General features: G+C 39.0%; 1 protein-coding gene across 28 annotated transcripts in view; it reads right to left on the bottom strand.

Annotated features, from left to right (window-relative positions):
• The window catches only part of PARD3 (par-3 family cell polarity regulator), a 569,666-nt gene that overhangs the window by 339,937 nt on the left and 211,566 nt on the right, over nt 1-18,163 (bottom strand). For all 28 annotated transcript variants that reach the window (XM_027976558.2, XM_027976565.2, XM_027976560.2 and 25 more), the window contains one exon: nt 13,985-14,162. In XM_027976558.2, the coding sequence (XP_027832359.2) occupies nt 13,985-14,162 (178 nt within the window). The remainder of the gene's footprint in view (nt 1-13,984; nt 14,163-18,163) is intronic.

The raw sequence follows: 18,163 nt of genomic DNA, 5'->3' as shown, positions 1-18,163 counted from the left end.
TTTCAGCTTCAACATCAATCTTTCCAATGAACATCCAGGACTGATCTCTTTTAGGACAGACTGGTTGGATCTCCTTGCAATCCAAGGGACTCTCAAGAGTCTTCTCCAACACCACGGTTCAAAAGCATCAATTGTTCGGCACTTAGCTTTCTTTATAGTCCAACCCTCACATCCATGCATGACCACTGGAAAAACCATAGCCATGACTAGATGGACTTTTGCTGACAAAGTAATGTCTCTGCTTTTTAATATGCTGTCTAGGTTGGTCATAACTTTCCTTCCAAGGAGTAAGCATCTTTTAATTTCATGGCTGCAGTCACCATCTGCAGTGATTTTGGAGCCCAGAAAAACAAAGTCAGCCACTGTTTCCACTGTTTCCCCATCTGTTTGCCATGAAGTGATGTTACTAATGGGAGAAGGCAATGGCAACCCACTCCAGTACTCTTGCCTGGAAAATCCCATGGATGGAGGAGCTTGGTAGGCTGCAGTCCATGGAGTAGCTAGGAGTCAGACTCGACTGAGCGACTTCACTTCCACTTTTCACTTTCATGCATTGGAGAAGGCAATGGCAACCCACTCCAGTACTCTTGCCTGGAAAATCCCATGGATGAAGGAGCCTGGTAGGCTGCAGTCCATGGGGTTGCTAAGAGTTGGGCACGACTGAGCGACCTCACTTTCACTTTTCACTTTCATGCATTGGAGAAGGAAATGGCAACCCATTCCAGTGTTCTTGCCTGGAGAATCCCAGGGATGGGGGAGCCTGGTGGGCTGCCGTCTATGGGGTCGCACAGAGTTGGACACGACTGAAGCAACTTAGCAGCAGCAGCAGATGTTACTGATGATAACTGTATTTTACAATATCGGGAAGCCATGGAAGGTTTTGAGGCAATGGAGTGAATGCATGAGACGTGGGGGTTACAACAATCACTCCTGCTATTGCAGAATGGACTGCAGGGCTACCCCACAGAGGACAAGGAGAGAACAGCCATAGAGAGGCCCAGGAGCTCTGCTTTCCTGACAATAGAGCACTAACAGCAAAATCTTGAGCATGCAGGTCTTTGTTTATTATTAAAATGCATGCTCAACTAATAGAGGCACTATTAACCACATACAAGAAATGGTAAATTCTTGAATACAATAAAGTAAAAAATAAACCAACGATAAGTTCTAATATTCTGTTTCCCTACATTCCCAGTCATGACCCCACTGCAGAGACCACCAGCAGCACCATCCTTGGAAGCTCAAAGGCAGGTCGTGAAGTCATAGAACCTGGTGGAGGCTGTGAGAGCTGGGGACAGCACCACCCTCGGTGACAGTTACAACAGGCCTCTCCAAACTCCAGCATCCCTGGCCAAGGCCATATTCCCCTAGAGTGCCCACCAGAGATGGCACAGGGATCTGGAGCCATCCTCTGGCCACTTACTTTCCCCAGGGGCACAGATAGTGTCAAATTCACTAACTGAGAGGCCGTTTCTTCTTTACAACTTGAACAATAACAACAACAAAAATGAAAACACTGGCCGCTGATCATGATACAAACACCCTGGATCCCTCTTGAGGGACTCCCTGCAAATGCCAGCGTGCCGGCAGCTCTGTGTTCTGGCATTTACCAACAGCCAAGCAGAATGCCCACCAGTGCTTCTGACGCCTGCCAAGGACGACCTCACCATACTCGCGGGCACAGTGCCCAGGGAAACACGGCAGAGCCCTTTTTTTTTTCCCTTTCCCCAGTTGCACCTCACAGCTTGCAGGATCTCAGTTCCCCAATCAGGGACTGAACCTGGGTCCTGGCAGTGAAAGCATGCAGTCCTAACCACTGGACCACCAGGAAACTCACAATCCCAGTCTTACAGTTACCATAAAACTTCACCACCCAAATAAAGGAAACCTGGAATTGCCATGAACAACTCTCAAATAATCAACTCATCAGATACTTTGAGGCACCACTTTGAAAACTGAAATTAGACCAGGATGCTCTTAATTTTAAGTCACTTTTAGGCTTAGCAAAATAAAACCAATGTACCCACACAGCAGTCTCTGAATACCTTTCCCTATTAAAAGGACAAGGCTGCTTCAGGAAGTGACTGACTGCAGATGTGGGGCAGAAAATATCTAAGATGAGCATGGAACACATTTCATGGCAGAAAGTGAGGATGGGGTCATGAAGGGCTCTCAGGACCCAGTTTAGAGAGGTCACATCACTACAAATATGGATGATCTGGACAATAACAGAGCAGACACAAACAAGAACTATACTAGAGTTTATGAGCTCTTGTGACTTTTTTAAAGAGGGAAACAGGAAAAAATGAAACCAGGAGAATGCCAACCAAAGAAACAAACATGTTATTGTGGAAACTAATACAGAGACAGAATTAGGTATTTGGTCTGTTCTTCTTGGACAGAGGGTATCTCAGAGTAACAAACCAGTTGACAAAAAGATTTTATAGAAATAATGTGGCCAATAAGTGAAAGAACTGGAATATCAACACGCTGCAAACATTAAAAAATAATAGTAATGGATCTAAGCAAAAATTACCAATGCTGTTAATATCACAAAATGAGGACCAACAACCAGGCTGTATGTGTCTCCTGAGTGAACCACACAATAGCACCCAGAGACACTGTTGTCAGAGAATCAAACCAGAAACAAATCAAGACACCTAGTAACTACCAGGTTACAAGAAGCACAGGGTCCACGAGGATACAGCAGATGCCCCAGGGATGTTGCCATTCACTGTTGTTCAGTCACTCAGCTGGGTCTGACTCTTTGCAACCCCATAGACTGCAGCACAGCAGGCTTCCCTGTCCATCACCATCTTCCAGAGCTTGGTTAAACTCGTGCATTGAGTCCGTGATGGCATCCAACCATCTCACCCTCTGTCGTCCCCTTCTCCCGCCTTCAATCTTTCCCAGCACCAGGGTCTTTTCTAATGATGGATTTGGCAGAGGAAAACCACAGGAAAAACTGTCCAAGGAATAAACTGCAGTGTGTGTGCGTGCGTGTGTGTGTGTGTACATACACTCATACCCATGTATAGATACATGCAGACACACACACAGAAAGAGGAACTCACAGACCAAAAGAAACATCAATCAGATGTATTGTGTGGATTTTCCCAAGATGCTGATTTAAACAAGCCAAAGAGAAAAACTACATTTACAAAATAGAGTAATTTTAATACTAATATCACATTACATAGCATTAAGAAAGTATTATATAAGGTTATATATTTAAAGTTTTACTTTTTAGAAATAAACACAGTGCTGAAATATTTTCACAAGAAATTATATAAGATCTAGAACTTACTTTGAAATAATGCTATTTGGGGGAGTACAGATGAAACAAGACTGGCCACCAACTGATAACTGTTAGAACTGAGAGTGGGGCACGGCATTTCCTTACACTATTCTCTTTAATCATGTATGTGCTTGAAATTTTCTGTGATGAAAAACTGAACAGAAGACAAGTGACCTTGCAATACTGAAAATTATAAAGACAAGTGAAAATAAGCAATGTAATGATATTGAGTAATAGTCTTTTTTTCTCAATTAGGATTAAATTTTCTAAAAATCTATGCAAAGTTGCATATTCATCATGACAGTTTCTTTAATATTTTGTGTACTACAACTGAATGTATCTCCTCCAAACAGACTGTGCAGACATTATGCATTTGTTCAGAAGAGGCTCGGTTTCCCCGAAAAGATTTGCTAAGTCAAGCCTCTTAAAATGCTGCTTCTCACAAAGTACAGGGCTAAGAAGCAGCAAGAAGTTTAACAACATGATCACTGGGTCCAGGTGTGGCCCCGGAACCCCATTCACTCAGCTGTGCCTTGATTTTGAAAAGGTAAGGAACATGGGCTACTGTAGCCTAATTTCTCCCATTTTTCAGAAAGATGAAGCTCATTTGACCAAAATCAATGTCCAGATATAAAGCAGTTGCATTTTCCCATCACACACCTAGTAGACCTTTTCAAGCAGCAATGGAGTGCCAGACAGTAAGTAATGGTAGAGAAGTGAAAAATATTCTTACATTACTTTGATGTCTTAAAGTTTATTATGAGAAAATGCTCAAAAATGTAACAGTTACCAATATAGTTAGCAGACGAGCAGACAGGGAAAAAAATCAAAATTTTCAAATATGAGTAGCATAAAAGCATTAAAGCTTAGAACCCATAGAAATTGAAAGCAAATTATAAAAACCAGTCGCAAGTAGATAGTCTTCACTGTTTATTAGCTTCATCTGATTAATAACTTCCTCAAAAGTCTGATGTGTACTTATTCCAAGGGCAGAGTTTATGAGAGTAAATGAAGAAAAAAATCTAGACAGACATTTCATTTATTTAGAAATGTAACATATTCATCATACAGAAGATAAAAAAAAAAAACTGTCCCATTAGTTTTATGAGAAATATCTTCACGTTATGTAATATTCTTTAATATTGCTATGGACATTTGAAGTTTAAAAGCCCATATTAAAATTCAGTTTTCTGTCAGCCCAAAAGGGCAGTACTTGTGAAAATACAAAAACAAAGACAAGAATCACTGCAAATCACACACATACACACACACCTTCTCCAGACATGCGTAGTACACCACTGTCTTGACAGCACTGACCCTTGCATATGAAGGTAGATCCCACACACCAACATTTGTGTTACCCATGAGGGTGAAGCATCATTTGCTGTAAATAAGTAAATGGGAATCAAGGTCTACAATAGCCAAGCTCCAGAGAATAAAACTGTGCCACTAGCAGTTACTCTATTTGTAGCTCAAAATGTTTTTGCCCCTAAGTATATACTCTGTCTTTAAAACTGGTAAGGTGACCACAACCACCTATAGCTAAACCAGACTTCTCCTCTGAAACAATTGAGTCTTATAGTAAGATGTAACAGGAATGCAGTGATTCAGTACGTCTTGATAATAAAGGAAGAGAACAAAGATGGATGATGTAACCACCAAACAGAGAGTGGTCATTTTAGATGCGTTTTCAGTAGATATTTTTTCTAATTAAGGGTCTCAATTTTCTACACTAATAGAGGATTGCGTCAAGCATATCCAATTGGGGATATAAATGAAGAAAACTGAAAGTGTTAGTCACTCAGTCGTGTCTGACTCTTTGCAACCCCTGGGCTGTAGCCTGCCAGGCTCCCCTGTCCAAGGAATTCTCCAGGCAAGAATACTGAAGTGAGCTGCCATTCCCTTCTCCAGGGGATCTTCCCCACTCAGGAATCAAACCCAAGTCTCATGCATTGCAGGCAGATTCTTTACCAACTGAGCTCCCAGGGAAGCCCCACACATGACTGTTTGCAAAGTTTTCATATAAGTTTACAGTCTTTGAGAATGTAGGAATATTGAAACATATATAAAATTGTGTTCAGTTGCAAATGTTATCAAACATTTCTTCAGTGTAAAAAAAAAATCCTATTAAAGGAATGTTAGCCCTTGTAAATAAAATTAAGAGATCAAATACACATTTGAACTTGGATCAGTTGAAATTTTATGTTCAAAGTTATAAAGAATCTTTTATCACATTTCATTATGCAGCAACTGAACTGCCAGAGAGGAACATAAGCAGTTACAAAATAAAGCAGCATATCAGGAAACCCAGAAACAGGAAGGAGCACTGGGTTTTAGAAAGTGTTTCTCTCTTCTAAAAAAAATTTAGTAAATGCCTAACAATCCGCTTCTTTACAAGCAAACGAAGAAGATGCGGTAACATAAAATAAAAGGTCTTTAGATGAATGAGCCCATGAAGGGTTATTAGAAGTGGTCTTCAGTCACTTCAACACCTCTGTTCAAAGCAGAATTATTAGAAACTCCTAGGAGAGCTCAAGAATGTGAACTGGACGTGAGGTGATATGGAGGTTCAAGAATGAAAATTACATCTAGTACTCACAAGTTCCATTAATTTATGTAATCATCCTAGAAGCTATGCAGATTTTAGTTCCTTAACCAGGGATTGAACCTGTGCCTTCAGCAGTGGAAGCATGGACTCCTAACCGCTGGACCACCAGGGACGTCCCAGTGACTCATCATTGACCTTGCTTCTGCCTCCCACTCCCAACTTCCTGACTCTGGTTATAAAACGAACAGTTATTATCCAGCATTAGCAGATAACCCTATACTACTTATGCAAACTGATCACCAGCTGGTTTTTGTTGTTCTAAATCATAAATCTTTAGGCTGTAACATCTCTGCCAAGCAAGAGAATATTCTTTTCCAATGCATTAACACAAATTCTGTATTTGAAATAAATACTTCTCAAGCTGATCTAAATAACAAATTAACCAGTAGATCAGCTATGGCACAAATTGACATTTTAATTAAATGTGATGATGGGTTAACTAATCTAGCAGGAGTCTGAAATGCCCTTTGGCTCCTGCTCTTTCCATATTACGATTAGCCCTAGATGGATCCAGCTGCAATCTTCCATCTTTGAACACATGAATTATCTCTACAAAAATGATTATTTTCCTGAAGGTACATGCGACTCCTATTCTCCTTCCTCATATAACCTCACTAAGTATCAGCTATATATGTGTGTGTACGTATTGGATGGGCCCAAAAAGTTCATTCGAGTTTTTCTAAAAGATTGTATGGAAAAACCCAACGAACATTTTGGCCAATCCTAACCATACACTTATTACTACGGTACCACTATAAAGACAAGAAAACTTATATAATACTGTCGAGACAGAACTGCAGCCCAGGCAACAAGCTGTCATTGCTGTATTTACCCTTGACCCTGTAAGAAAGAGCTGAAAAAGAACATATCGAGATTGCTTAATCTTCAGAACAGACAGAAAACATAGGGTGATGTAGAAAAATGTAGAGATAGAAAGCTTTCTACAAATTTTAGAGAGAACACAAATGGAAAGGCATTCCACTGAGGAACAAGCAGGGTGACAGTATCTGAAAAGAAGCCAGGTCCATGGTCTGGATCATTTTTGAGACCAAGAGAGGGAAACAGGAGGGTTTGGTAAATGGATGCACAGTCCCCTTTTTGCTGTTATGAAAATTCTGGACTCATTTAAGTCCTGTCAAATGCCAACAGGAGGGAACTACGTAACAGAAGCATCAGCTCTAAGCCACAGAAAGTGCTGGATAGATATGATCTCACTGTCCTCTCTCATGTGTGTCTGGGGCCACAAGCACTCATGCCACTATGCCCACATACTACAGTGCCCAGGCTCTTTGTTAAGGAGAAAGATAATTTGCTGAAATGTAGGCCATGAAGTGTTAAATAATAATTCAATTAACTCAAACATCAATATAAATGAAATTTGTAAATGCAAAATAATTTAATGAATTCATACAGTGATTTAGACATGTTAGTTTTTCTTCAAAACGTGGCCACCACAGAGATCACTAGCTTTCCATTCCAGGAAAAAGGCAGAAGGGGGTAACGACCTCAGGGGTGCCTTTAAAAATCACCCTGCCTCTGGGTCCCTCCCCATTTGGGACTCACACAAGGATTCTGAGAGATGAAGTCGGTCTCTAGCTGCAGACAGCAGCAAACAGGATGAGGAACACAAGGCCGTTTCTGACATTAAAAGCAATGAAAGAATAAATAAGCAAACACCATTTCAAGAAGAGCTACTACAAGAGATCTATATCAAGTGCAACAAGAAGAGAAGAAAAGATGTTATCTGCCAGGCTTCCATGCTGACAAAATAATCCACATATGGGTCTCCCTGTGACATCCGCTAATAGAAAAAAGAATCTAGATACCTGGTTAGAATGGAGGATGAAAATGAAAAAGAAAGCTTGTTTACAATCCAATCGTGTCTGCTCAAACATTTTCATACAATTATTTTCTCTCTGTAATGCACTTCTTATTGCGATGTGAAAATGGGCTTTCTTGCTTCTATTTAAATTGTACTTTCTTAACGTATTCATAGCTATATCACTTTTACCAATTTTCAAGTGTCAGTAACTGTTTCTGTACACGATAAACAGATAAACATTGGGCACATAAGGTATATTCCCATACAAAGACAAGAGTACAAGGCAAGACTTTAGGGTCAAATAAAATATACTAGCCAAGGACGAAAAGAAGTGAAGAATACAGAGGTGATTGGACCATGGGGAAATCTTGGGCTCGGGGGTAGGGAGAGGTGGGAAATCTGTAAAACTGCTCTTCCCTAGATTTCAGCAGGTGCGACAGACACAGAGAGCTCCATGCACCGGTGTCCAGCTCTCTAAGGTTAGAGTTTGGAGACCACATACAGGTGGTGCTGTGACCCCTGCAGGAAACCTTTTCACTGACCAAGGATCACCTGCTGACTACAGTCCAAAGTCCAGATGACCACCCAAGGCAGAGAGGTTCTAAAATATACTCCTCCTCCCCATGGTCAACAGTCATCATTAAGGGTAAAATATTGTACACATGTGATGCGTGGAAGGTTTTTTTTTTTTAATTAAGTACTTCACAGAAATGCAATTAAACAATGTAGTAAACAAGTGTTTATTCTGCTGAAAGATATTGGGAAATACTGGTGTCAGACAGGAAGCACAACAGTGCTCTGACTCCAAGTCTCGTATCTTGAAATGTCACAAAGGGACCTTGGTGTACAGTAAGTATCCATGCATTTTCAGCAATAACTCCACTGTCAGTACAGCCTGTGTTAGTTCACTCTGCTGAGCCTCAGATGCCTGATGGTAAAGTAGGGGAGAGGGACCTGGTGGTTTCCCAAGGGACTGCCGCTGCACTCCAAGGATACGGAAACCTGTCCCAGCATCCCTTTTACAATACACTGAGAGCCTCTGTAGGGAGAAGCCATCCATATGCCTAGACTTTCATGTGCTGCATGGAAGGAAAGGATTCTTGGGTTAAAGAAGCAGATATAAATGACACAGTTTGCTGAAAAGACTACACTGTTTCTTGGTTGACTGTTAAGTTCCAACTTAAAGACCACAGACAAAATGCTTCAGCCCAAGGAAGCAAGGATGGCTTACACTTTATCACCATTTTAAAACCTAACATTTCTTGTGTGCTGGTGTGGGGGAAACATACATTGGCCTTTTTTTCTTTTTTAAATGGATGAACCATATGAAAAGGCAAGTTTAACAATAATTTTGCAACCAAAATCGCCATATGTTGATGTCTGGTTACTTCACTGGAAAATCGACGGATGAAATAAACATATTTGCCACACCAGATACCAACCGAAAAAGCTTTCTTTATGGTATTGAAATGCTGTCTCTGGAACAAGCATCTTGGTCTGCAGACTACGCCTGCTGCTGAACTGCTGTCGCCTGACAGCCCGTCTTATCTGCCAAATTGCTCATTAGGCCTGGCAATTTTCACCTGCGCCTCCAGTTTATACTCCAGCAGGGAATAAACATCAGCCTGCTTGCACCATCCTAGGTAGTGAGCTTCCAACACCCCCTTCAGTAACCCGGCCCCCACCCACCAGGAACTCTCCAAACACACTCACCTTGTGTACACACCATTATTTTTAAAATGTCAATTCAGCTTCCAGCTCTTAAAAGCTGGTTAGTTTAAATGAAGCAAAAAACACACAAAAAAGAGATGATATGCAAAATAAGCCATATATTACAGTGCGAAATGGGCTGACCAACAATTCATTTAATTATTCATGCCAAAAAAGAACATAAACAATGTGAATGGAGTGAGGACTGTTCATTTTGGGGAGTATTTCTGAGTGCACAGGTGACAACAGAGCAGAGCGGAGGAGCCCTCTTCCAATTGGATATGACCCATTCAACCTTGATTTTAAGTCTGAAAGGAGAGTGCTCGAATTTATAAATAAACAATAGAGGTACCGTGGCAACCAGAACAAAGAGGCAGTGAGTGCTCCAGGCTCTCTGCCTTTGCTGCTTCCACTGATGCCTGCCAATGAGCACTCTGACATCCAAAGGCGGACTGATACACAAAAAATAGATACAAAAGAGGTACTTTGTGGGCAAAAAGCACCAAAGATATGAAACAAAATGTCTGAAACCCCATAGAACAACTTCTGATGGAATACTGTTTTCCATTTTGCAGAAGTAAAATATTCACCACCAACCCTGCAATTAGCTAGAAAATTACAATAATTACAGCAATTTTGTATCCCATCTCCAATCCAATTAATAGATATATGACCTTGTCAACATGTAATAATCAGATTGCATCTACAACAAAACTGGATGAGTTTTATAGGCTGAATAGAACTTGCACAGTAAGAAGGTAATTATTTGAAATACTGAGAATGCCATTTGTATGCCATGCTCCACTTCACAAGTTAAAAGGAAATACAATAGGAATATTATTTCTATTTTCAATACATATTTAAATTAAATCTGGAAAATAGTATTCTAATACCAGATAAGAGGCTAGATCTCTAAACCAAAGATCTTAGATCTCCTAGCAAGAGAAAACCAATCTGTATATTCTGGAATAAGAAAAAACATTTAGAGCTCAAGAAAGAGGCCGGGGGGCTAACTTCATAACACAAGCTTGTATAGCAATTGTTGATGTCTCTGTAAGTTCTAAAAGCCAGGGAGCTCATAAAATCTTACCAACTAGTTACAGAGCACCATTTTGCCAGAAATGGTAAAAATTCACTATAAAATTAAAATAGCTCAAAAAAGTTAAAATGTTAAAAGTCAATCTAATCAGATACTTTGTTTCTCAGAACTTCTAGAGCAATTTTATTTCTAGGACTTTTTCCATCACTGGGGCAAATGCCACTGCCAAGGTATCTTGAATCTTTAGTCTGGCTCTTCCAAAGGAAATACTAAATCAGCATTCTGGGATGAAAAGGAATGCTGCCAGCACTCTAGAGCTAGACTACCCTCAGAATGTCTGGCCCTATAAACAGCCTTTAGAATTTTTTTTTTTTTTTTAAAGAAAAAAACATCATAGAGTGAGAAAAATAAGACTTGGTCTCAATGATCTGCTCCAAAAATTGTGCCCCTGAGCACAGTAAGTCTCTCTAAATCTGGATTTGTGAACATTAAAAACAGAGGAAGCTAAGTATCTATCACAGAACTGTGAGGTTAGGAGAACACAGGTCCAATTTCACTCCACATGCGAGTACTCCACCCCACCCCACCCCACCAAGAAAGGCAATATGTTCTATCCAGGAAGACACATCCTCTATACTTGGGCTCTGTAACTCCTCAAACCTTTAGAACATCCAGAACTGGGTCTGCACTCAAGAGACATCATTATCACCATCCCCTCTCTACAATTTCCCATTACTCTAGTGTTCATCATGTGTCAGAAACTATCAAGAGTTCAAGCATCTCATTTACTCTTCACGGTCCTAGGCCAGGTACCCTGAGATGAAGGAACCGAGGCCGAGCAAGGCCACTGATCGCGGTTGATGTGGTTTTGCCTTACTTTTTCTGAACCATGAATACTCTAAACCGTGTTCTAGAAAGGAGTGTCTGCAGAGTAAGCTCACGTTAAAAGTGTAAAGTACAATAGACTCTCAAACTTATCAAAAGTCTGTTAAAAAAAAAAAAAAAAGAACAGGTTATCGGCATCTGGTTATCATTAAATCAAAGTATACCTATCTATGACTGAAGAATGCAGAAGAGATGCCAAGAGATCCCAGAACAACAGCTTGAAGTGTCTGCTGTCAAATCATCACCTTCCTCATTTGCCACTCCTTAAAATGGCTCTGTTGGCCTGAAAACCTCTGGATTTCTCCACTGTGGCAGAGATCCAATGCTCAGGGTTCACAGCACTTCTGGAGGCCCAAATGTCTTGATATTTTTTAATCAGAAGAGGAAAAGTAAACTTTGGGAGAAAAAGAAAACATTTTCATTTTTTTTCTCACATCACAAGACAATGATACTTGTGGAGTTTTCTTAGCTTCCATCAGTTCCTTATAGAATAAAAGAGATGAGTGAATTAACTATAGAAAAATCATCACTTTATTTCTTCAAGATAAGTATTGAAGCTTATTTATCTGAAATCTTATGTTAACTATGCCTCTAACTGCAGTTGATTATTACATGATGGAACAGATCTCTACATATTGTTGGTTTCTTTCCTTTCATACCTGAAAATGAGGAAGATCACTGAACATAAACTCCTTGATAGCAAAGACTTACTAACTCAACCCTAGACTCTGATCGGCTAGCACAAAGCCTGGCCAGCACTGACTGACCCTTGTTTTATTTCTGAATGAATAGTATTAATACTATAGAAAATGACTCATATGTATTGAGTAACATCATCAAACCTTGTATTTAGTACATGTTTAACATGCATTTTACCCAACGCCTGCCAAGGACATAAAATCTAAATAACCTTAGTAAATAAAAGTCAGAGCTTCTTGTTCTTAATATTTGTGTATTTTCCCACTGGCGGCTACAAGACAACATATACACTTCAAATATAGCTTCCTTTTCTCAATAAAAACAAGGTAAAAGAGATGTTTGGGGGTGAAAACAGCATATAAATTTTAACACACAGAGCCAGCCAAATGTGGGGGGTGGTGGTATAGAAATTTTGTTGAATCAGTGAACTCAAAAGATACAAACGGATGGGCAACAAGCCATTCAAATTCTTCCTAACTTAAAGATAGGACTGGACTTTCTTCCAGCATATATCTAAACTTAAGGTGCATCTTGCTATATAAAACACTTGAATAAAAAAACTACAACAATAATACAACAAAAAAACTCTGTACTTCATTATATATATATTGGTGTAATTACTCACATAAAGACACTGCTTTCCAAACATCAGGCACCGATGAATAGTTACAATATTATTTCATTAAAATTTTCTTTAAACTGAAACCAGGCAATCCATTTTTTACACACATCTGCTCCAAGCAGATAATCATTGAAGCATGGATTTATGATCAGTATATAATAAAAGAAAATGACCTGTGCACACCCTACATATTACTTCATATACCATACATGGTACACATCATATCACATTTTGGATCATCAGATGTGTTAACTATTAAATTGATGTTCTTTCCTTATTCTCCATAGATAGATAGAAATATGGAGATATTATATAGTTATATATTTATATATATATACCTATATATCTTCAAGGGACAGTGGAAGCAGAAATAGTTTATAAACATCTAGAAGCAAATTACCAAGATGTTGTAGACTGCTACCTATACAGAGAGTGGGGACAAAGATATATTTTGCAAGAAAAAACTGCATATTTTCAAAATTATCTAACTATATTCTATGTATCACTTTTATATATCATTCTATATCTCTACGTGAAGATCCACTGAAAACTATCAGTAATATCACACAAGATTAAATTTTCTACTTGAAAACTTAAATGTTTCTAAATTAGATGTGCCTAAAAGATAAGTGATTTCTAATATAAATTTCTTGAAATAGGCCTTCTTTCTCTTACCAACTGCTCAATGATAAGATTATACAATTACGAACACTAAATATTATATTTAGCAGACATTCTTCACATGTGTGAGTAAAAGAAGTGAGGGAATGGCCGGAGTGGTGTAGAATTCTTCAAGCTAGCTTCCTGGAACTTGGGCACTCTGCATCCTAGGATTTCTACTATAAACTCACTAAGTCCCATATTTTCTTTCTTTGAGATGGTATCTCGTAGCAGCTCTTCCAGATCCCTGAAGATAACACTGACCCCCCTCCAGATAAAGATCAAGAAACGATTATAACCAAGTTGACTGTCAATCAAACATGCTCTGCTTTGTTTCAATGGAAGGCTTTTGATTACTTCCATTTGTTCTAGCATTCAGACAAAATACATAGGAAGAAAACTTCAAGCAATATAACCTTATATTATCCTTATTGATCTTTAGTGAGCTATTAAATTTTACCAGTCCAAAGTAATCTAAGCTCAATCCAAAAATGTAAAGAATCTTACTTATCTCTCTTGCGAAAGACATTTGCAGATTCTAAACTTAATCAGTTTTAAACAGATAATGAATTCCATTCACAGGAGCATGCCTGAATAACAGAGGTTGGCATCCCTGTAATGAAGATGAAATACGCACTTACTCGCACGAAGGACTGAGGGGGTGACCTCGATCTCACTTGTTGCTTGGTAAGGCTGGAAGGCGGAGACGCTGGTGCCGAGCTCACTGCCGAGTATCTCTGGGCTCTGGGTGCCCGTGGAGCTGGCACTGGTGCCATCGCCTCCGTGGTGTGGGTCTTGCTCATCAAACACGGCTACCAGCTAGAAATGACAGGTGAATCTGCAGTTACACACAAAGGCGTGTAAAAGGGCAACCCCAAACTTACACCGTCTTTGGTGTGGATAGTGAGATTTACGCACCCAGGAATGTTACATTTTAGGAAGAGGAACTTCAGAGAAATAGGCTCACACTGGGTTTCGATACTTTTACATTTCTAAGTTGTACATTTCATATCCAAAATTATGCAGGTGGAAAATAATACAATGGTTTTGTATCACAGAAGGCTAAAGGGGATCGAGTGGATTTAAATCTTTTTGTAGATAGTATATCAAGTGGATAAGAAAGTGCATATACCTATATATAAATGCATATACATATATACGACGTGTAGTATACACAGCATAGGGTGATAAGGGGCCCTTCATGTGGGAAGAAGGGGATATGAACTGTCATAAAGCATCTGCTCACAGTGCATAAGAAACACAGGAAGGATAGAAGAAACTAACGAGGCTGGTAGCCTACAGGGAGTTAGAGGGAACGAGGCTGAAAGAAAGAGAACGGGAGCAGGTAATGAAGACAATGGGGTGGTGACACTTTCCTGAACATATTTTTCTGTAACTCTGACTCTTAGAGCCATCATAATAATTAAACTATTTAAAACAAATAAATAATTGAAATCAACCAAGAGGCAAGGTGGGGGTCTGGAGGCCGGATAATCTAAAATGGAACACAAACAAACCTGTTACAAATGAAAAACACAGCCACACAGAAAAGGGTGGGGAAGAAAAGAACTAAGCAACTCTGGAAAATTATTTTCACTGTTTAAAGTACATCTAACGGAAAAAGGGCAGGAACAGAAATATTGTATTCAGTTAGTAAGCTTGTTTCCCACAGCACGTGGTTTAGAGATTCATGCTACTCCTACTATTATGACTGCTATTACCATTCCTCCTCCTCCTCCTCCTCCTCCTCCTCCTCCTCCTCCTCCTCCACACACACCTCAAGAATGAATGGAAAAAATATTTTGGATAATGAGAGCCAAAGTTCTTACACAGTTCAGAAACAGAAGTGACAAAAAAAGGAAATTAACTGTAGTATTCGATTCGAATCGGAGGCATCGATATGAACTCAAGGTTTTCATAAGCAGGTAGGGAGGCAGGCACAGGTGGATGTGAGTCCATGTGTGGTGTGCAGACCACACAGGTATGTCCTAGTTCTGTCCACTGAGAGATCCTTGACGCAATGACATTGCTTCAATGTCAAGTTACAAGTTACTGACTCAATGGCTACGAATGACCAGATCTTGGTTTCTAATACGATTTTCCAGTAAATGAACTAGAAGTCCGAAGAAAAACCATTAACTCCAGGGGCAGGGTAAGAAAAATATATGATGAGCCTGAAACACCGTATGATGCTAAAGAGAACATCTAAGGGAATCAGGGTCCAACCTGAAGGAGCTCTGAATCACCAAAGCCATCTGGGACACTTGTAAACAGATAATGACAGCATTAGATTATAACCCAAGAGAAAACTAAACGTCCTTGAGTCCATAATGATATAATCAAATAATCGAAGAAATAAATGATGGAGAATGGACAGCGCTTCCTTACTGGAGCATCCAAATTAGCAAACATGGAAAAAATTAAGAGAAATCATCACTAGGCAATTTCCACAGTCAGAACTGTTGCAGGCAAGATCTACCAGTGGATGCTAACATTAATTGCAAGAATATGATCAGAGGTGGGCATATCTCATAGTATCTCCCCATAAGATGCTTTTTAATTAAAAAGAGAAAATAATATCTTGCAGGGCAGAAACTTGGCAGACAGCATTTCGCTAAGTAATAAGACATACTGACAGCATGTACTCTCTGAAAAATACACCAAGAAGCATATGACGTTACTTCCATGGTACTCCTGCCCAAAACACATAACTTTGGTCTAATCATGAGGAAACATCAGACAAATCCAAACTAAGGAACATTCCATAAAATAACTCCTACTCTTTAAAAATATCAAGACCAGGAAAGTAAAGGGCTGACCAAATTGTGCACCTTGGAGGAGACTGGGGAGAAATTAAAACTGCATGCAGTATGCGATCTTTGCCTGGATCCTGGACTAGAAAACAGGCATTAGTGGAAAAGAGGCAAAACCCAGATGAGAGCTATAGATTAGTTCGTGGTAGGTACTAACAGTGGTATGTACAGCACTGTTCGTTTCCTAACTTTGATAAAGATACTATGGTTATGTCAGATGTTAACATTAGGGATAGGTGAAGAGTACATGAAAACACTCTGTATTATTTTTGTAACTTTTCTGAAAATTGAAAAATTTCATAATATAGTATTACCAAGTACTGTATAAATTATCTCTATTTAAACTCACTCTATTTCTTCTTACAACTAAACAGTGGTAGCACTTATTTAAAATCTCAAAGAGGACAAAAGTTCTATGGCACAGAACACCTTGGCCATTCACCCTCCAATCTCATGCCTAGAAAACTCAGCTTAGCCTTCCAAGGAAAGAAGAGACAGGACCACACCCCAAAAGAACCAAGCCTTCAGCTTCCAACCCAAGTCTTTTCAACTCCTTTTAGCTAACAGACTGAGAGAAGAATTCACAGATGATGAAAAGTATTTATAATTATAGTTTTAATTAATTCTATTTACAACCATCAATTCATAAGACAAAAAAGAAAACCACCATAAGGTCATAGAGATATGTAGACAAACAGGAAGCTCAGAATCCTGCTGTGGCATCTTATATAATTAGCTGATTAAACAATCTGAAGGAAGGCTAAGTGGTAAGAAGAAATTAAAGTCGGATGAGGAGTTGGGCCACTCAACCTTATAATTAGCAACATTAGTGGGAAAAGAAATCCTTAGCAATTGTAAAAAATGGAAAGGTATTTGTATGTATACACTAGTTTTCACAAACAGTATATATATGTATACATTATCAACCTGTTTATCTCACAAGCATCTCCTCTGATTAAAAACAGACATTCTACAGATCAGGGTGAGCAAACATTTTTCTAAATGTACAGAGACTAAATATTTTTGGAGCTGTGTAAGTCATATAGTCTCTGTCACACGATTCTACTTTGCATTCTATCATGAAAATAACCATCCACAATACATAAATAAATGACAGTTACTGTGTTTAAATAAAACTTTATTTACAAAGCAGATAATGAACCAAACAACCCACGGGCCATACTTTGATGATTCCGCACTAGATTGCTCACCCCTCTCGTAACATCCAATTTAAAAATTTCCGTGTGGGAAATAAAACTAAAAGTCAAGGTTCCTTGGTAATCCTGCTAAGCTAAGAATATTCATTTCAAGCTCTTCATCAGGATTTTGAATTTCTGTACTTGATTTTAATTTCATCAGACTTCTTACAAGGTGTGTGGCTTCATATGCATTTTGAAGATATTAAGTTTTGACATTTTGGCGCTTAATTGGCAGCAAATGAAATTCAAGTTTTGTTATTAACTTTTCACAATGGTGTGTTCTCCTAAGAATAAAGTCCTTTCTGCAAACGAAAATGGAGATTGAAAATTACAAAGAACAAGTCTTTAAATGCCACACATGATGGAAGAACTTACACACGCATATTAGTTTCAATAATTATCTCCAGCATTTTTAGAAAACACAAGTATTATGAAATCTGGACTGTGTCATGAACAAATGCTGTTTGAATTTCAATGGCAGAATCACAGTTGGTGATTTGCAATATGCCAAAAACATACAATTCTACAGCTCTCTTTTAAATCGAAATTTAAGTGCCAGGTGCAGATATAAAGTAATTTTGTGTTAAATTGGGAAGGATATATAATTTTAGAAAATCTACTCTACAAGAATACCCAGTAGCACAGCAAAAGAAAACAAGACCTTCACAGAAACATCACATATTAAAAAACTCTATCGTGCCCTTCAAAAAATAAAGGAAACGTCTTGCTCTTCAATTTGTGAAACGTGACTCAAACCCATATTTTAACAGATGGAATCTTCACTGCTGCCCATGAAGTAGACTGTTTT

The sequence above is a fragment of the Ovis aries genome, chromosome 13 (assembly GCF_016772045.2).
Source record: "Ovis aries strain OAR_USU_Benz2616 breed Rambouillet chromosome 13, ARS-UI_Ramb_v3.0, whole genome shotgun sequence".
Classification (NCBI taxonomy): Eukaryota; Metazoa; Chordata; class Mammalia; order Artiodactyla; family Bovidae; genus Ovis; species Ovis aries.
The sequence above is the reverse complement of the archived record's forward strand: the minus strand, read 5'-3'. Positions and strand labels throughout refer to the sequence as shown.